The 21616-nt window shown below is 41.6% G+C and overlaps 1 protein-coding gene across 6 annotated transcripts in view; it reads left to right on the plus strand.

The window, feature by feature from the left end:
- RAP1GDS1 (Rap1 GTPase-GDP dissociation stimulator 1) overlaps positions 1-21616 on the plus strand; it is a 128969-nt gene that overhangs the window by 86057 nt on the left and 21296 nt on the right. For 5 of the 6 annotated variants that reach the window (XM_063135926.1, XM_063135925.1, XM_063135927.1 and 2 more), the window contains 3 exons: positions 3914-4060; positions 13973-14101; positions 17684-17809. In XM_063135926.1, coding sequence (XP_062991996.1) covers positions 3914-4060; positions 13973-14101; positions 17684-17809 — 402 coding nt within the window. The remainder of the gene's footprint in view (positions 1-3913; positions 4061-13972; positions 14102-17683; positions 17810-21616) is intronic. The other variant, XM_063135928.1, reaches the window with a different exon arrangement.

A 21616-nucleotide genomic window follows, 5' to 3' on the forward strand; every position in this document is an offset into this window, starting at 1 on the left:
AACTTTGTATTTGAATTTTATATCAATTTTGCTGCGTGGTTTTTATCCTGATTGTGCTTTTTATACTGTATTTTGTATTTGTGTTTTTAACCTGTTGGTTGTTTTACTATGGTTTTAATTTTTGCGAACCGCCCAGAGAGCTTCGGCTATTGGGTGGTATAAAAATGTAATAAATAAAATAAAAATAAATAAAATCCGCTTCCATTCCCAGCAGTTGCATGTAAAAATGACATTCAGTTATATACAAAATTGTATATATTCAGTTATATACTTGCCTGTCACTGTATGGTATTTCTTTATTCACTTGGGCTTAAAAGAGTACAATCATTAAAGAAAACCATGTGAGTTTGCTTGTTTAAGAAATACTTATTGAGAGCTGTAGTGATGCAAACTGAAGCTGTGATGGGTGTTTGCTCCTTAGGTTTACAAGAGAGCAGTGTTTTGCTTTTTTAAACTATTACAAAATTATTATTATTATTATTATTATTATTATTATTATTATTATTATTATTATTATATTATTATTATTATTTAAAAAAACTTCCAAGCTATTAGAGGAATCGGAACTGTTTTGTGTGGTTTACTGCTGAACTTGAAAAGGTAGCAGTCAAGCAGGGAATATGACAAAACAGCCCATTCTGAACTTATTTGGACTGGGATTCAGTGGGTGTCTTTTGTAGACAGCTCGTGCTCTCCGCTCCTCTGATGCCATGCTTCTCGCCTGCCCAAGGACCTCCACTTCCCTTACTCGGCTTCGTCCTTTTTCTTCTGCTGCCCCTTACGCCTGGAACGCTCTTCCAGAACACTTGAGAACTACCAACTCAATCACAGCTTTTAAAACTCAGCTAAAAACTTTTCTTTTCCCTATAGCTTTTAAATGTTGAGTTTGTTCTGACTCTATACTGTTAGCCTCACCCTACCCGGTGCCTGTTTACACTTCCCTGTGCCTGTTTGCATTCTCTTTCCCTCCTTATTGTTTACTACAACTTTATTAGATTGTAAGCCTATGCGGCAGGGTCTTGCTATTTACTGTGTAATCTGTACAGCACCATGTACATTGATGGTGCTATATAAATAAATAAATAAATAAATAATAATAATAATAATAATAATAATAATAATAATAATTATTATTATTATTATTTAATGGACAACATGTAGCATTTTGAATTTATAGTGTGCTTTGTCCCATTTAGGAGAGATGTGCGGTGCTGGTGTGAACAGGAAGCTTAAAATCAAAATCTCTGGCTGTATTTTCTAAACTAAATCAATTTTAATTAGTTCGTATTCATAGATCTGGATGTGGAGTTCTGCGTACAGAATGGAGCACTTTCAGCTTCCACAAACAGAAGGTGGGGGAGGCGGGTTTTGCTGATCCCTCTTCTCGCCCGTAAAAAAATCTGCTTCTGCACGTTGGAAATGGCACAGACAGGGAGATAGGCAAAAATCACCTCTCCCCTCCCTCCCCATTCACAGATGGCCTCTGCTAGAACCAACCAAGTGTTTTGGTTTTATTTTATATGCCTGCTATTAATTATTTATTTCTTTTATCAAGGCAAGAAATATGGATTTATACCCAAGTTTAAGTATCAAGAAACCTATTTGAAAGTTGTTTATCACCTGATAAAAAGATCCTTTATAACTTGCTAAAAAGCAAAAATAAAACTGAACACACAAGCTACAGCCCAGTGAATCATTTTGGTTTACCTGTACACCCTACGTTGCTTTTCTGTCTTATTTTTATAGAAAGAGAAAGTACATTACAGAGATCTTTTGAAGGCTCGTTGTGCCTGATTTTAAATTCTGTGTGTTCTGAAAGCTTGCAACACGGAAAAACACACACGCTGAAAGGAGATTTTATGAACGTTGGGTTGTATCCAGTGTTGTCAGTTCACCATCTTAAAGCTTTCACTGCTTGTGGAAACCCCATTTTCATTCTCGCACAAGTGTCAAATCCAATACTTTGTGCTTGTGCAAGCCCTTCCATAAAGTAGCGCACAACTCATTAGATTAAGTGTTACTTAAACTACTTCTCCTAATGGTTGTGCAACCACTAGTGCCGGGGTAGGCAACTCGTGGGCTGCATGCAGTCCCCTCCCAGTGCCAGGTTTTGTTTTGTTCCCCCTGCCCCCGCCTGTCCCTGCCACTACCCCAGTGAGATATTCTGTGGCAGCAAAACTTGCTGTGATTTTGCCACTGCCGGCAAATTCAGCTGTAAGTTTAGTGACAGCAACCACAATTTTGGTAGGGACAGCCCGCAGCCCGCAGTGGGTTCAGTAGGGGCAATGAAGCCCCCCCCCCCACCTGGACGTCCTCTACTCCTGTGCTAACAGAAAGAGCACCAATCCTCATAATTTTTCCACCAGCATAATTTGATACAACCTCCTGTTTGTTTCAGTGGTCCAGGGGAGTTTGTTGGCTCTGAATTTGGTGGGGCTATGAATCCATTCTGGGTTTTAGTCAGAACCAGCCAGAACTCTAAAGGAGCTGTCCAATTTACTGAATCTATTTGGGAGATGGTGTTTAGCACTTTGGACAACACTTTTAGAGTTCTGGCTGGTTCTGACTAAAACCCAGAATGAGTTCACAGCCCCATTGAAATCATACGCTGAGCTGGTGGGAAGCAAAGCCATGCAGCTTGAAATCCTAGTTAGCTGAGCCGATGAACGATTAAATCAGACGACAAACAGTTCTAAAGTAAACTATGGTTTGCCTGTACATGGTTTTGCTTCCAAGCTATGGTAAGTGCAGACTGTTTAGCCATTAAACTGTAAAGTATCCTTTGCACTTCAGCTGCCTGTTATTAAAAGTTAGGTCATCTTGCCTTGCTGATGAAATTTATCTCAAACAATTGAAAGCAATTTCATTTTCTCACATAATGACATCATGCAGGTTCAACAAGCTGGTGTTTACAAAACTCTTCAAGGCTCTCGGATGGAAAACACATTTGCAAAATATTTTTCTCTGCCTGCCTGCTTTTTTTGAGGATTTCCTCCTCCCCACCCCTTCATTAACTAACTCTTTTTTTCCCCTAGGTGGTCTCTGTTGCATGATTTATGGTCCTCAAAGATACGTGCTGTACCAAAAATCAGAGATGCTGTGTGATGCCTCTGCTTTGAAGCAGGATCTATCCAAGCTGACTTGCGAACAATTCGGGGCTCTGAGAAAGCATATGCCCTGCTATTTATCTTTTGCTTCCCAATAGCTTCAGCTATTGGGCGGTATAAAAATGCAATCAATCAATCAATCAATAATAAATAAATAAAGGAATAATTTTCCTCCCTCAGTCCTCTGTCCCTTGGCATACTTGCTCAGACATAGAAGCGCAAGAGCTGTTGGACCAATTTAATGGGTCCTCGGTGATCATGGGCAGCATTTAACAGTGACATTCTGCAAACTCTTATAATGCTAGCAGAGCTCTGCTGGATCTTTCCGTTCTGCAAGCAGTTTTCTCTTGCAGAACCAGTTGTGCAGGCAGTTGAATAACCCCAAAAGAAAGTGAAACCCATTATACAACCGGTTGCACAACAGGTTGCAGAAGCATAATGGAAAGCATTTTGCATAACCATTCTTGTGCACATGTAATTTACTTGGATTCATCTCTTGAGCATAGTTCAGAACCTAGCGCAATCTCATTTGCACCAGCAGAATGATACAGTTGGATGCTGTCCTATGGACTGTGGGATTCTCCCTAAGTACATAAATTCATATTTTGCAAGAAATTGTCCTTAAAATAAGGTACATACAGCAGCCTTTCCCTTTAGCATTCTGCTAAATACATTTGTCCCATCAATACTGTGATTACAATAGCACTAATAATCCAGGACCATCTTTCTCTTTATGATTATTGTTATGTTTGGAACTCTTAAGTGCCTTTTTAATTTTATTTTTAACTTGACTCTTTGTTTTACAGATGAGGGCAGAAACGCAGTTGACCATGCAGGTGGGGCACAGATTGTAATAGACCATTTAAGGTCACTGTGCAGTAAAACAGATCCAGCCAGTGAGAAGCTCTTGACTGTCTTTTGTGGCATGCTGATGAACTATAGCAATGAGAATGGTAAACAAAAACACTAAAAAAACAACCCTTTGTTTTAAATATAATTTTTTTTTAAAAAAAGAAAATGTTAAAACAATTCAAAAAGAACAGCTGCTATTTTGATTATAGGTAAACTAGTGTTTCCCGTTATAGTAATAAATCTATTGTAATATTGTTAAATACCATCCGAGCAGTTGTAATACGTACTTGTCCCAGTTCAGAGCCCCATGTGTATTATTTCTATGTCCACATGGAGTTTCTCAAAGCATAGGCTAACCCATTCATTTCAATGGAGGTAGTAGTTTTACATGTGCAAAAGAATGATCGTACAGCTTTGCTTCCTCCACTAAAATGTATGGGGGAACTTTTACAGGCAGGCGAGCTCTGTGTTAGGGAGAATGGGATGGCCAAAAGGCATTGCTTTGCTTCCCCCACCTCCAATGTGAAGAGGAACATCTGCGCTTCCCTATAGAACTCAGTGGCCCAGTTTGGATATGCATTTCAAAGTGGGAATGAGCACTGAGCCAGTGTGAGCTTCCTTCATATCTCTCTCCCTTTTGTGTGCTGGCTTCAGTGTGGCGGTCCTAGTTTGTTTTAAAGCAGAGTTCCTGTTTCAGATGTAAGGGGTGGGGGGACATTGGTTTAGAACAAACCGGATCTTGAACAAGCCAGATCTTGAACCAAAGCAGGCATGTGAGGAGGCATGAGGGAATCCCAGTTGTCTTTCTCAGCTGTTTTTAAAAAGCCAAGAATGTACATCCAAACTGGGCCATTGGGAATCATTAAGAATCAAGCCAGTTCCCCTGTTGATGGCTGAATATGGGGAACTGGCTTTTTTTGTAGAGAATTATGAGAACCTTTCTCACAGTACATTGTTGTTTCCCTTAATAATGAAGATGCTTCTTTTGCTGTTCCGTACATGTTATGTATGGTACCTAGCTCTTCTGGTGTTGTTTCCCATCCTGTGAAATCTTCTCATTAACTTCTTTTCTGTCTGTAAAATGGTGTCAGTGTAAACAAATTCTTCATCTTTGAAGTGCTCTTTGGGTTCCTTTGAATTAATCTGGAATAAGAGTGCTCCATTATTTCTAATAAACAGATGGATCGGACAGCCCAAAAGAGTTTGCTTCTACCCACCCCTCACCCTGAGGTCTATTATTAAGCTAGCTCTTCTGCCTAATCACCTGTGAGCACTTTTCTAAACAAACTAATTATAATTTAAGCTCCCAGATAAACAGGTTTTGAGCAGTTCAAACAATGTATAAATATTAAATGAACTACTCACTCCGTCCAAGAGGAAAATTTGCATTACTGACAATACTGTCGTATTTTTACCTGTATCACTGCAAAATAATTTAAAAAATGTCTCTAGGGACTAGATATTTTAAGTGGCATAAATCAGAAGAGTGTCATGTGTGTGTTTTGGCAATGTGTCTGTGGGAAGGCACACTTATAAAATTTGCATCCTAAAATGTGAAGCATCACATTTTCGGAGGTTCAGCTGTCGGGCAGAGGTGGGTGGAGTACAAAGGTTCCATGTTTTTACAATCAAGGTTGCAAAAATTTGAGTTTTCCCAAGGAAAACGAACAGTGAAAGCAACCTTCTTCCTGAACTCTGCAGGCACAATTTTTAGTTGCTCCTGGGCACCCTAATTTGTGCATTTCTGGTTCCTAATACACCAGTGTGGTGTAGTAGCTAGAGTGTTAGACAGGGAGCCAGGAGATCCAGGTTCTGGTTCCCACTTGGCCATAGGAGTTCACTGGGTGACTTCAGGCCAGCCACAGACTCTCAGCCCAACCTACCTCACAGGGTGGTTGTTAAGATAAAATGGAGAGGAGGAGGATTATGTACACCACCTTGGGTTCCTTAAAGAGGAAAAAAGTGGAATAACAATGTAATAATAACAACAACAACAACCCTGCAGGTCGTCCAGAAGGGATACATTAAATCACCCTCTTCCATTGTCTCCATAATTGCAAGCCCACCAGTAAATGGAGGCAATTTGTATTTATAAGTCTTTGCCTCTAATTGCAGCACTGAGGACAGGCAAGCATATATTATTATTATTATTATTATTATTATTATTAACATTTTTATACCACCCAATAGCCAAAGCTCCCTGGGCGGTTCACAAAAACTAATATAGACTCAGGGTAAGGAACTACACCTTCCTCTCTGCCCCCTTCCTGGCTTTAAAGTACAGAAATGTCCCACTCTCCCCTTTTTCAGTACTGGCCTTTCAGGTGGAAACCCTTCATAGCTTAACTTCAGTGGTGGTTGTCCACTCCTAAGGAAGCAACTCTTCCGACTAAGTACTTGGTGGGTTCTTCCGTTACCTCAGAGAAAGATGATAAGCCCAGGTTTCAATATGCCTGAGGTCTTCCTTTGGATGCCAACTGGGAATTTCCAGATCTCCTAGCCAAGGAAGCCCTGGGTGGTGGTAGCAGGTGAGGCACTCCTCCAGTATCTGCCTTGGCACAGAGAAAGGGGGGGTAGTGAGGGGATCAGTCCTCTTGCAAGCACCTCTCACCAGCTGTCTGCCCTGATTCTTCTCTTCCCACCACCCTACTTTTCCTTCGCAGAGCTTTATAGCAGCATCGTGATGAGGCCCAGCTGTTGCTGCTGAGGCTTCACTCTCCCACAGTTGGGCTGTGCTATCCTTATCAGCTCAAAGCATTCCCAGGCAGGGCTCTCCCTTAACTTTGTATTCAGCCCCTGCTGCCTCTCTGTCTGGGTATTTGCAGCAAGAGAAGGAGATTGACTCAGCCCAGTGAGTCCTGGCGGACTGTTACATAATACTCATGTCTGTCTTCTGGCTTCCTTCATTTCTGCACAGCATCCTTCATTTTCTCTGGGTGCAGAAAAGAATACTGCTATAATGAAGATACTGAAGTGTTCGCAGCACCATGGCCCTCGGGCAGTCCTTTGCCTTCTTAGTCATTTCCAGGGTGGGAATGGAATAGGGGACTTGTCCAGCCTTCAGGAGAAACCCATTCACCCACAGGCCAGGGGCAAGGAATTGTTTGATCTTGGCAAGCAAGAATGCTCAGAGAGGGAATTGCATTACATCAGCTAAATTAAGCTGCCAGAAAACCAAACTGGAGTAGATTATCGGGAGTGTCTATTCTCCAATCTTGAATGGCATCTGCAAAGGTTTCTTCCCCCCTCCCTTCTTATTCTTACCTAAGATACGTCTGATGGGCTGAGGTGTATATGTGTAGGGTGGGGTGGAGGTGTTGGTTGTCTCTGGTGCTACTCAGTATTATGTTAAGGTACTTCCAAATGAACCTGTTGTCCTGCAATTATCCTGTCTCAAACATGGAATTTTATGGGGGATCCAGATCAAATTCCATTTGTTAACCTTTCGTGTTTTGCCACCACTTCTTCTGTCATTTTTCTTCCCAGAAAAATATGTTAAGGAGGAAAATATGGAATAACTGCACAATAGGTGGGTTCACACAACACATCAAGCCAGAGTATGGATTGTGAAGGTTGAGTATGGGTTGTAGCTGAATCATAGGCTGTTATATCGAGTGAATCCAACTGTGCTATCAAACCATGGCTTGTTAACCACAAGCAACCCATAAAGAGATCCCATGGTTTGTTGTTGGGTTGTGAACTATTTGTTGATTTGTGATTAACAAGGCATGGTTTGTTAGCATGGTTGGGTTCACACAGCACAACAATCCACAATTCAACCCGTACTTTAGATTGCCGTGCTGTGTGAAGCAAGTCATGCCTTTTGACTGGTTGCATTGGAAACCCTTCGTTTCTCTACCATTCCATGTACAAAGTTGCTTCCCTCTCCCAGCATTATCCTGCTCCTGGAACTCAGCAGCTACTTTCCAGCCTTTATCCTGAGCATATATTCCTTCCAAATACCTCCTGGTCAACAAGCTTCTGCCCCTGTGTTCCAATTTGTTCCAAAGTAGATTATGGCAGAGTTTCAGGAATAGGGTCATAATAAATCAAACTTGCAGAAGACCTACCCAATTTTAAGACATTGTCTTTTTTTAGCTGTGGTGCCTCATGTAAAATAGATGAAGAGTGATATGTCCAAATCTTCATATGGTCAAGTCACAGGATGCAACCAATTTTCCCACTTACCCTATTGCTTTTCTCTCCTTAATATTCATACCAAAGTGTTGCTTTCATAGCTTTTTACTCCCTTATCAGCAGGTATCAGTGCTATAATTTCTTCTTTGCTCTGTTTTGCTGGTCCCTCTACTTCAACCCCACACTGATATGAAATTGTTTGGGCTCTGCTATTTGCAACCCTGTAACTAGAAGAAAGAGGTGGGATGACCATTTTCTATCATGTGCCCTGCCAACAAATATTTATTTACCTTCTAACATCTCTCAGGAGCTACACCTGATCTGTGCAACAGCCAGAGTTTGGCCAACCTCTGAAGCATTGCAGTGGTGGATGGGGAATGCAGCAGTCAGGTGAACAGCTTTTCAAATGGGCCTAAGCAACCATTACCCTCTTGCAGTGTGTGTATGTTAAACACGCTTCTGTAAATGAAGGATTGGGCCTGTTCAGACAACACGCTAAACCATGACAGTTAAGCATTTTGAGATAAACATTATGGCTTAACCTGTCATGTGAACCATGACTTAGTGTGTCATGTGAACCATTCCTAACCATGGTGGCTACATAACCATGGTTTAAACACACTAACCACTTGCTGCAAAATGGTTAGTGTACTAATCATGGCTTAGCGTGTTGTCTGAACAGGCCCACTGTTAAATACAGATCCCACTTTACAAAGTGCTAGTACTGTCAGGAATAGACTTTGTTAACATGAGACATACCTCTGATACCCAGATCATAACTGTAAGCTAATGTGCACCTGCCGTCCATCCTAAGGATATATTTCCTGATGAAGGTCTCGTGGTTGCTCCATAGATCATTCTTTCCTGAGGCATAACCCTGTTGTGTATAAGTGAGAATTTGTAAGATCAGGCCATAGCTTGAAACTATCACCCCCCTAATAGCGGAGTCAGCTGATGAGCCCCAACAGGAATGTAGTCAAAGTGGGGGCCCTGGGGTACAAGAGGGAGGTACTGACATGCGCAGGGGATTCCAAAGGTGTGCGGAAATACACAAAATCTTTTAAGATGTAAAATATGGGGATAAAAAGAGGCTCAACGAGGGACTCAACACAGAATGCCGAGTGTATGAACGGGGTGGGTGGGGAGGATGTGGTTGGTGGGGGAATTGAATATCTTGAAAAAAGGCATGGCTGGCTAGCTGAAAAACTGAACAGGAGCATGCCATGCTGCAACATTTTGTTGCAAATCCCACTTGTTACATTTCTCTCCTATCCTTCTTCCAATAAGCAAAATATAACTGTGAGGCAGTTTAGGATGTGGGAATCGTAAGCGCTCACTATCTGTATTAGGCAAGCTACTGTCTTTCTATCTAGCACTCTAGCAAGTGCACTACACGTTCTTTCTTAATTTATTCATTTGAAATGTGAAAATAACACAGTGCCATTTACGTATCTACATAGAGGTGAACCCCATCAGTGAAGGCTGGTGGCTCCAATTTCAGTGGGGCTGTGTATCCATTCTGGCTTTCAGTCAGACTCAGCCAGAACACTAAAGGAGCTATCCAAGGTGCTGAAACCTAGCCCCAAAATAGGTTTGGCACCATGCATAGCACTGTTAGACTAACACCCAGAATGGATTTGCAGCCTTACTGAAACCGGAGCCCCATTGAATTCCAGGGACTTGCTCTCAGGTAAATGTGTAGAGTATTGCAGCCACAAAGTATATAAAATTGTTCTCTAATATTAACATTTACAGGTGGTGGGGAGGACAACCTTATTTTGGAGCTGTGTGCATGTGCACATAGCAATATATGTATCTAAAAACCATTCTTTACATTGTAGTTTCTCATTTCACTTTGCATTAAAATTCAATCTGTTCAATTTTGTGTTTTCATCCATTGCTTTTGAAAAACACCCATCTTAACAGTGTAATCTAAAAGCCTGTCTTAATCTTGCAAGCTGTCCGAAATTATGTGATCTGAATATATTGCATTGGTTGATTTATGTTCTGCCTCTTTACATTACTTTTCCTTCTCTTGAAACCTTACCTATGCAAGAATCAAAAGGAAATCAATATTCAAGTCATTTGTTTCTCCTTTGCTAATTCTTGTGTCTACAATGACATCTGTGATATTTGCTTACTGCTTGAAAGTTGTGCTTCCAGAGCTAATGGTATAATAGAATTATATAATAGTAAATACAGGTACAGTTCATACATGTGATTCAAAGAATGATTACCTAAAATATTACCTAAACACAGAAAATTTACCAAAAAAGTGTAAACTTCATTACCTGTTGATTATACTATTCCATTATTAAATATTAAATTAAATCATGGCTAGATTCTGGACCTGTAAATTGTAAAATGAAGTATTTGGAATAGTCTCTTTAGATCCCATTCTTTGGCAGTCCTTTTTGTGTCACCTGAAGCACATAGAGCCACTGAAATTCAAATTTACGAGAAATGCTGTAGCTCAGTGGTTGCTTTACATATAAAATGTTCCAGACTGAAAAGGTCTCTTGACTCAGTGTAAACAATACTGAGCTAGGTGGATTAATGGGCTGACACAGTATAACACAGTTTCCTGTGCTGCTAAGTTTTAGGTGGGTGATCATTTACACTGGCACATGTATTATTTGATGCATCTTTTTAGTACAACCTGGTTCATACATAATACTAATTCATGGTTTATTTAACTAATGGGTAATCCATGATTTGTTGCCCTATCCAGGGTTTATCTGGCAGATGATCGAATAAACTATAGTTTGTCTTCTAAGTCCCTGAGTTGATTCTGCCCTTCCTCCTTCACTCACTTCCTCCCTGTATTCCAAAAGCTTTCCAGTGCTGTAGTATTGGCATGTAGAGCAGCTGGGTTTTTTTACATTTTTGTCTGCTGCTTGTAGCCTGGTGAAACAACCCATGAACAATCCATAGTTCTGGGTTCACACATAATTACAACATGGTTTAAAAACCCAGAGTTCACAATCCAACCATGGGATAATGTTATGTGAGAGCTAGGTCTATAGGTACATGTATTATCACCCTTGCAATTATGCACTTTCCTATGGAAAAGTAATAATTGGCTCCAAGCTACCAGACAAGAAATAGAAACATATGCACATATGCTCTGCACTGCCGCAGCACCAGCTAATAAAAGTGAGCTGTTGCAGCTACCGTATTTTTTTGCCTGCCTGCCAGGCCTGGTTTCCCAATGCAGGATGAGTGTAGAAGAGGAGAATGAGTAGAAGTTGCAGAGCAGGGATGGGAGAGTATGCCCTGAAAATTTAATTGCAAGGCTGCTCATCACAATCCATTCAGTATCCTTTCCCCGTATTGAACATATAGAGCTTGTTTTTGTCTTATGCTATATTTTAGCTGATATTTATTGTGGTGGCAAAATATTCAGTGAAGAAAAGACTCTTCAGGCTATAACATGCCTTCTCTTTAAAATGTAAGCTTAACATTCAATGGTGAACCTTATGAACTCTTCACTAAAGTAGCAGAGAGGTCACCTTCGTGTTTGAATTTAACTCTGTGTCAAGATGGCGTCATCTCTGCCGACAATTGTAATGAGCTGCAGGTTCTGTTGGTTTGACTGATAAGCAAGAGTGAGTTAGAACGTTACTTTCATCACATGACCATAGATGTCTCTTAAAACATTGTTCAATGTGCCGAACATTGCTTTAGGTTAAAGGTGCTGCATAAAAAATTACTTCGTAGGAAACTGAAACCTGAGTTCAGTTGAGGAAATCAAACTTTGGCTGTGAATGGTGAGATTTGGTTTCAAAAGATAGCCTGTATAGGTGGCAATGCTCTCTTATAGTCTCTTAATGTCTTTTGAAGCAATATAGGAATGTGAATTCCCTATTCCCATTGTTTCTGGTGTGTTGTGTTTTCTGACTTTTTTTCTTCTTTTGTCATGACTCTTCTTTCCCCCAGGCATAATTACAGAGAAACCGCTAGAGCAGGTTTCCCCAACCTGGCACTCTGCAGGTATGTTGCACTACAAGTCCCATTACCCCCACCAGCAAGATGTTATTTGGGATTATGGTATTTGTAGTTCAACAGATCTGGAGGAGACTAGGTGCAGGAACATCATGATACTTACTATCGATCTGAGTTCTTCTCCTGAACCAGTTCCTCTGAAGACGTTTAGCTTTTTCCAGGCTTCCTAGGGAGTCCAAGGGCTCCTTCTTCTGACATTACCTTTAGTAATATGGGTGCTAGCTTCTACAAGCATGGCTGTTTCCTGTAATACGCAGTTACATCCAAGTTCTCATGGGAAGGATGCATAGCATGAAGTCCTCTCATACAACTCCAGTGTTACCAAGCAGCAGCCAAAGTAACATCTGAAAAAGCCTCAAGATTCTAAGCAACTTGCAATAGAGTTAAAGGAGGGTGCGATAATATTTACCTCTCATGTATACTAGGGGTAGAATTATCTTTAATACATGTGCTGGTGGCTTTATGGGCTCACCTAAATTTAACTTCAGTGGCAGCACAACAGTGGGGGTGAGGGATTTCTAAGCCGTCTTAATTTGCTTCCAATCTGTAGAAGGCTTACTCATAAATAAATTCAGTTAGTGTTAAATAGTACTGTTTGTTTTGATTTTCAGAGGCTAAACCAAATGTTGAATCATACTTGGTAATTTTCCATTGTCTGTAAAAACTGAAGTTACTATCCAGGCCGTAGCTAGATAGGGTGATATCCCAGGGCGATCCCCAGGATCGTCCCTGTGCATCCACATGACACACAGGGATCCCGGGAGCAGGGAGGGATGATCCCTCCCTTTCCCCGGGATATCGCCCTACCCTTTCAGCCCGCTTTTTCCACGGTCTTGGGCTGATCCCGAGACTGCGGAATGTGTGGGAGGGTGTCACGGTTTGTCCTGCCTCCTTGCAGTTACTCGCAAGGAGTCGGGAACCGTGCATGGGGCACAGAGCTCCTCAGGAGGAGAATCTGTGCCCACCGGGGATGGGGTGAAGGGAGCGGGGGAAATTGTTTTTTTAAAAAAACCCTCACCTTTTGCGCACAAGTGGATCTGCATGCTATAGGTTGGATCTGGACTTAGTCACACTTACAATAGTCCTGTTGACATTAATGGGACATATATTAGGCATGACTAACTCATTCTATTGATTTCAATGGGTTTATTACTCTAAGAATAATTAAGTCTGGATCCATCCCAGTGTAATTAATATAATGTGTAGTTTGACTCTGGAAGGTCTATGTGCATAGGGTCTGCTGAACCAATAATGAGCCCACATACCCAGGTTGGGTATGTAGGATCATTATTGCTGCCAATCCAGCAGTTCCTGTGCACACAGACTTCTAAGGGTCAAACTATACATTATATTAATTGCACTGGGATGGTACAGGTCTTCTTTATTGTTAACAAATCTGTGATGCCCTGAGGGGTATAGAGAGCATTTATATTCACTAGCAATTAACAATAATTCCAAAGTAACAATGAGAATTGAAGTTCTGTGAAGAGGGTTTAGGGCCCTTCAGCAAACTATAATTTCCCGTGATTTGTGGAGGGGTGGGTGGGTATGCGAATGCTGGAGGACAAGACTCATAGTTAAAATGATACAGAACTAACCTATGTTTATTGTGTAGATATACATGCCAAGCAGCAGTTTCTCTCATATAGAGGACCATATGTGGATTTCTTTCCTATGGTAGGTTTCAATGCTTAGCAGACATCAGAAGGAGCAAGGAGAAGAAATGTTTTTTTACTGTATAGTTTCCCGAATGTTATGTTATTGATACTGGGCCATAACTAAGGAGGCAATATTGAGATGACAATGCAAGGAGATGTGCTAACTTAATACATTTTGTCTTTTTGTACGTGTGTGTGTGTGTCTGTGTTTAGATACCCTACAAACTCAGCTCATCAAAATGGGAGTTATCCCAACATTAGTGAAATTGTTGGGCATTCATTGCCAAAATTCGGCTTTGACTGAAATGTGCCTTGTTGCGTTTGGAAACTTAGCAGAACTTGGTAAGTCCTTGGATGCAACTCTTAAATCATTTCTCTTTATATAAGTGATGTTATATTGTTGTTACTTACTATTTATAGCAAGTTTTCAAATGGAAAAAAAATACTGCTATTGTCGTCTATGCTCACTATTCAAGCTCCTCCCTTTTTACCTAATGGCATCACTTGAGATCTGCCTAATGGCATCACATGAGTTCATCCATCCATACCCCTACTTAAATAAAGTTTATTGTATATCTTATTTTAAAGGTTTAATTGCAGCCCCTTTGTGTAGGATTTTTCTTACCCCTTGTAAGAAATTCTTGTCTCTCAACAATGTATAGCTGTTTGTTAGCCTTCAAAAGAAGAAGATGATGCAGCAGATGTTTCGGCAGTTATAAAGTTATAGATTTTTAAAGCAATGTCTTCAGATTACCACAGAAATTATTATTAGGGCAATGCAGAGAGAGACAGACAGTGTGCTATAGTGGTAAAATGTTGGACTAGGGCCTAATCTAAACCAACCTGGATATTGCACTGCACTATGGAAGCGGTATATAAAAGGCAGGAGCCACGCCAAGCAGGATATAGCACTATGAAAGTGGTATATGGTATGTATCAATGGGCCCCAACAGTCGTCAGTGCACTTCAGTACCTCTATAAAGCAGTAGAGTGGCTCCTGCCTTTTATATACTGCTTTCATACAGTTTTCATAGTGCAGTATCCTGCTTGGTGTAGATTAGGCCCAGGGCTCAGGAGACCCTGGTTCTAGTCTCCACTTGGCCATGGAGACCACTGGGTGACTTTGGGCCAATCATTGACTCTCTTCCTGACCTACCTCACAGGGTTGTAGTGATGATAAAATGGAAAGGAGGAGGGTTATGTAGGCCACCTTGGATTCCTTGAAGGATAGGTGGAATATAAATGTAACAAATAAATAAATAAATCACCAGCATTTGATAGAGAAGCTAAATTGGAGAGGAAGCAAGAGGTGGAAGGGCAAATAGAAGAGTATTACAATGGCCTTCACATGGTGCAGAGGTTTCTGGGTATTCTTCTCATTCCTTGTGGGGAAGGGCAAGGGCAGGCTGCTGCTATTGGTGAGCAAATCAACAACAACAATAACAACAACAATAATTTATATACATGACGTAAAAAAGTAAAAAAAAGGTCAGCAGTTATAAAATACAATAACTATAATAGTTCTAATGAAAGACCTTAATTTGATTTATAAGAAGATAAACCAAGATTATGGCAACCAGCTTGATTGATAACTGGCAAATAGAGGGAGAAAACATGGAGGCAGTGACAGACTTTGTATTTCTGGGCGCAAAGATTACTGCAGACGCTGACTGCAGCCAGGAAATCAGAAGACGTTTACTTCTTGGGAGGAGAGCAATGACAAATCTCGATAAAATAGTTAAGAGCAGAGACACCACACTGACAACAAAGGTCCACATAGTTAAAGCAATGGTATTCCCCGTAGTAACCTATGGCTGCGAGAGCTGGACCATAAGGAAGGCTGAGCGAAGGAAGATAGATGCTTTTGAACTGTGGTGTTGGAGGAAAATTCTGAGAGTGCCTTGGACTGCAAGAAGATCAAACCAGTCCATACTCCAGGAAATAAAGCCAGACTGCTCACTTGAGGGAATGGTATTAAAGGCAAAACTGAAGTACTTTGGCCACATAATGAGAAGACAGGATACCCTGGAGAAGAGGCTGATGCTAGGGAAAGTGGAAGGCAAAAGGAAGAGGGGCCGACCAAGGGCAAGATGGATGGATGATATTCTGGAGGTGACAGACTTGACCTTGGGGGAGCTAGGGGTGGCAACGGCCGACAGAAAGCTCTGGCGTGGGCTGGTCCATGAAGTCATGAAGAGTCGGAAGCGACTGAATGAATAAACAACAACAAAACAATAAAACCTTAAAATAAAACCCATGTTAAGTGTGTAGTGGCCACCACAAGGACCACCAGCATGCTCTACCTCAGGAACAACCAGCCAACCTCCTCTATTCAAAGAGGAAGGTTTTCAAACCTTTCTTAAACACCTCCAAACTCTTGGTTAACCACAGCAGCAGGGGGAGTGAATTCCACAGCTGAGGGACAAGGTCCTGGAATGCACAATACTGGGACACCACGATCTGTGAGGTAGAACCAGTCAGGAAGGCCTGACCCATGGATCTGGTGGCCTGGCTAGGAAAACACACCAGGACAAAAGGGAGGAAAGTGACCCCTTGGCTCTTCCCTACCAGCCCCAGTGGACACCAGCTGCCACTGCCATGTGGTAAATGGTAGTCACTACAACCCTATGAGGTAGGTCAGGAAGAGAGCCAGGACCAAGATCTTAAGTTGGGCCCTGGCTTTCAATGGAAATGATAGTATTGCCACTGCAGATAAATACCAGATAAAGTTTTCTTACATGAGTTCTTGTGTTCAAAATCATGCTTCGAATTGCCACCTGGAACACCTGTGCGATGCCCCCTCTCTTATGTCCTTCTCAAAAAAAAATCTGTGAAACCTTTGGTACACCCCCACAGTTCCCATGCGGCACTTTAACTCAACCTATAACTAAGTCAAAGCATGTGCAGCAGAAACACACACAAATCAGATCCCTGATTCTCTGCCTCAACTTCCCTCTCCTGCCCTCCTTAAACATGTCAAAATTTAAATTGTAAGCTCATTGGGACAGAGATTTGGCCTCTTGTGCTGTATAAAGCACCATGGATACTGATGGTACTAAATAAGTAAGTAACAATAATATAATGACTATTATTAATTGTTATAATTATTATTAATTCTAATAATACTGCCGTGGCTGTATCTATTGCTAAATTCCAATTGTGTGTGGTGATCACCTCATGTCCAGATTTTAAACATTTTGGGGTGCAATCCTATGCATGTTTAGTCAGAAAAATGTCCTAAGACTCCCAGTCTCCCTGCAGCAGTTATGCTGGCTGGGAACTTTTGGACTTTTCCCCCCAGTCTAAATATGCATAGGATTGCACCGTTAGGTAGGTAATTATTTATACTGGCACATAATATTGATTGACAGACACTTAAAATGTGACAAGACTGGTCGATAAATCTAATCTTCTGCCTGCATTTGCAGAGGCTACAGACACCGCAGAAGTTGAATCTAGGCATGTAGAGGCAGCTATTTTGAAACACCAGAACAAATTCCACCAGCATGCGTCCCTGTAAATGTTAAGGCACTGGGCCTGACCTTTTAATCTCTTCAATCAGAATCCCAGCGCACTCACTGTGTAATTTTTCTTGTTTGGTTGACGGCAGCTGAAGGCTTAATTTATATGTTAGTAATTTTGCTGTTGCTATGGGTACGTTCATTTTCCGCTGGTGCAATTTTTTTTAACAGCTTTGAACATAATTAATAATTCAGGTCAACACATTTATCTTAACAGTCCTAGATGTTTTTCTTTTCATTTAGTGACAGGCTTAAGTATTGGAATGTGTCGCTCCTGCCCGTAAAGGCTTTTTAGCTCTATTAATCCTTGCACCGAGTCACCTAATAAACTGAAGAGGAAACTGTTCTGCCACTTGGTTTTGTTTTTTCTGTGCCCTTAGATTTCTCTTTCTTGATTTCACAGAATCCAGCAAAGAGCAGTTCGCCTACACAAACATTGCTGAAGAGCTTGTGAAGCTGTTCAAAAAGCAAGTAGAACATGACAAGAAGGAGATGATTTTTGAAGTTTTAGCTCCTTTGGCAGAAAATGGTGAGTCGCTGGTAATGGTTTTGTTTCTCTGAGACACAGAGAGACAGAGAAATCTTAGTTCTTGTTAATGAAGCTGGCTAGCTGAACTTGTCTGTGCAGTTGGCTTATTTTTATTTAGTTAATTTATATGTGAACATTTTAAATCAGTGTTGTTTACTGTTGAATGGGGCAGGAAAACGTTTTTAAGAGGTGATGATAGATGTAACATTGCATGGATGGTGGAAATGGTTTGAACACACATTCAAAGATGCCAGTAGCCCTGTTCAGGTACTCACCTGAATGCATGAGATCTTAAACTGTCTAGCGGGTCACCACAGCGCATCCTGGTCCCACCTCTCACATCCCTGTGCACACCAGCCTCCTTAGTGTCTGACCTTCCTTACTGAGCAGAGAGGACTGAAGGGGTGTTCTACTCATAGGAATGTAGGCAGCTGTCTTATACTGAGTCAGACTATTGGTCCATCTAGCACAGTATTGTCAACACTGCCTGGCAGCAGCTCTCCAGGGTTTCAGGCCAGGAATTTTTCCAGCCCTACCTGCAGATGCCAGGGATTGAACTTGGCACCTTCTGCATCCAAAGCATGTGCTGAATTATGCAGGTAGAATTCTCAACGTAATACGGACCCTGATAAAGCAGGCTCTCCAATTGCATAGGGAATTCTACTCATGTTCAAGAGAACACACATATCCTCATATCCGTTCCTTATGGCTCGTTCCAATTTCGTTTCTCCTAACTTAGTTCCTATTCGGTGTCTCCCCTCTTCTCAGCTGCCTTTTTCGCGTTCCTTATGAAACTGTCGCTCTGTTGCTTCTGAGGCCCCTGTCATTCAGGACTTGTTTATCTCTAGGTCTCTCCACCTCCTTGCTCTTACTGAAACCTGGCTTCCTGCCCATGATACCGCCATCTCTGCTGCCCTCTCTCTTGGAGAACTCTCTTTCTCTCACACTAGTCACCCAGAGGGTCGGGGTGGTGTTGTGGGTCTTTTATTATCTAGTTTGTGCCAGTTCCAGCCTCTTTCCATTCCACCGACACATTGTTTCTCCTCCTTTGAAGTACATGTGGTGAGGCTCTTCGCTCCATTGCGACTGCGGATTGCAGTTCTGTACCGCCCCCCAGGCTCGTCCTCAAAATTTATCTCTGATTTTGATTCGTGGCTGTCCTTTTTCGATTTCAATATTCATGTGGATGACCCTCAAGATGCTGCAGCTCTACGATTTCGCTCCCTATCTTCCTCTTATGATCTTAAGCTTTGGTCTGATGCACCCACACATTCCCTTGGACACTGTCTGGATCTTGTTCTCACTCGGAATTGCTCTGTTTTGGACTTTTCTACTGCTCACTTTCCATTGTCAGATCATCACCTAGTTTCTTTCAATATTACTCATAATCCTCCTCCTTCACGTCCCGCTTCTCGCTCTTGTCGTGACTTGCAATCTATCAATTATGAGGCTTTTTCTCAGTCTCTAGCCTCCTCTCTTCCTTCTGTCTTTTCGGCTGTCTCCTTGGACTCAGCTGTCTCCTTCTTTAATTCCTCCTTATCTTCAACTCTTGATAATCTTGCTCCATCTACAACTCGGATAGTTCGCCCTTCTCAACCTCAACCGTGGCTCACCTCTTTCCTCCGCTACCTTCGCTCTTGTTCCCGGGCAGCTGAACGCCTTTGGCGCAGGACCAGGGACTGGGCGGACTTTGTCCATTACAAATTTGTACTCTCCTCTTTCTCTTCTGCCATTTCATTGGCCAAACAGCAGTATTACTCAACGTTAATCCAGTCAAATGCTAGGCATCCTCAACGGCTCTTTGCGTCCTTCAATTCTCTTCTGAAGCCTAATCCACTATCTCTCCCCACCTCTCTGTCTGCTAATAACTTTGCCTCTTTTTTCAATGCTAAAATCCAAACTATTCGCTCTGATCTGGCCAGCTCTGCTCCTCTTCCAGTTCCTGTTCCTCATCTGTCAGTTCCTCCTGCAAATTTCTCTGCGTTTCCTTCGGTCTCAGCTGATGAACTGTCTATAATACTGTGCTCTTCGAAGCCTTCCACTTGTTCTCGTGATCCGATTCCTTCTCGCGTCTTTATTAATCTTATCCCTACTATCCTCCCTTCCTTGCTTCATATTATTAATTTTTCTCTGTCCTCTGGTTCATTTCCTTCTGCTTTTAAACATGCTACAGTCTCTCCTATTCTCAAGAAACCTACTCTTGATAGGCTATCTCTGTCTAACTACCGACCTGTCTCTTTGTTGCCGTTTGTTTCAAAGATCCTGGAGCGTGTGGTCTACTCTCGTTGTCTTGATTTTCTTTCTAGTAACTCTGCTCTGGATCCTTTTCAATCTGGATTCCGTCCTTTGCATTCCACTGAAACAGCCCTTACTAAGATTACCAATGATCTTCTTACTGCCAAGTCTAAAGGCCATTATTCCGTTCTTATTCTCCTTGATCTAACTGCAGCCTTTGACACAGTTGATCATGATCTTCTTTTAGATTCCCTTCATGACCTTATATTTTGTGGCTCGGTCTATAACTGGTTTGCCTCCTATCTAGCGGGTCGCTCTTTCAGCATGTTGGCTAATGGCAGCTCGTCTTCTTCTTTTCCCCTTTCAGTAGGGGTTCCGCAAGGCTCGGTGCTTGGTCCGTTGTTGTTTTCTTTATACATGTTGCCCTTGGGTAATCTTATTCAATCTCATGGCCTCCAATATCATCTGTATGCCGATGATACACAATTATATCTTTCATCTCCGGATCTTTCTCCTGATGTTCACGATCGTATCTCGGCATGTCTTTCAGATATCTCAGCTTGGTTGCTTCATCGTCGTTTGAAACTTAATATGGCAAAGACTGAATTGCTTGTTTTTCCTCCTAAACCTTCTCCTCATCTCTCATTCTCTCTTACTGTCAATGATGTTACGCTTACTCCAGTCAAGGAAGCTCGTAGTCTTGGCTTTATATTTGATTCCTCGCTCTCCTTTATTCCTCATATTGAGGCAGTAGCTAAATCCTGTCGTTTTTTCCTGTATAATATTGCCAGGATTTGATCATTTTTGTTTGTCTCTTCTGCCAAGACTCTTGTTCATGCATTGGTTATTTCTTGGTTGGACTACTGCAACCTTCTTCTCACTGGCCTTCCTTCTTCTCACATCAGTCCGTTGGTTTCTGTTCACTACTCTGCTGCTAAGATCATCTTCTTGGCTCGCCGCTCTGACCATGTTACTCCACTTCTGAAATCTCTTCATTGGCTTCCAATTCACTTCAGAATCCAATATAAACTTCTCCTGTTGACCTACAAAGCTTTTCACTATCTAGCTCCTTCTATCTCTCCTCTCTCATCTCACACTATTGCCCCGCTCGTGCTCTTCGCTCCTCTGATGCCTTGTTTCTCGCCTGCCCAAGGGTCTCTACTTCCCTTGCCTGGCTTCGTCCATTTTCTTCTGCTGCCCCTTATGCCTGGAACGCTCTTCCAGAACATTTGAGAACTACAAGTTCAACCGCAGCTTTTAAAGCTCAGCTAAAAACTTTTCTTTTTCCTAAAGCTTTTAAAACTTGATTTTGTTCTGACTTTATACTGTTAGTTTACCCTACCCAGTGCCTGTTTACCCTACCCTGTGCCTGTTTGCATTCTCTTCCCCTCCTTATTGTTTTATTATGGTTTTATTAGAATGTAAGCCTATGCGGCAGGGTCTTGCTATTTACTGTTTTACTCTGTACAGCACCATGTACATTGATGGTGCTATATAAATAAATAAATAAATAAATAAATAATAATAATAATAACAACATCAAATGGCCCTTCAGACCTTGCCACTAAACAT

Source organism: Elgaria multicarinata, chromosome 10 (assembly GCF_023053635.1).
Source record: "Elgaria multicarinata webbii isolate HBS135686 ecotype San Diego chromosome 10, rElgMul1.1.pri, whole genome shotgun sequence".
Classification (NCBI taxonomy): domain Eukaryota; kingdom Metazoa; phylum Chordata; class Lepidosauria; order Squamata; family Anguidae; genus Elgaria; species Elgaria multicarinata.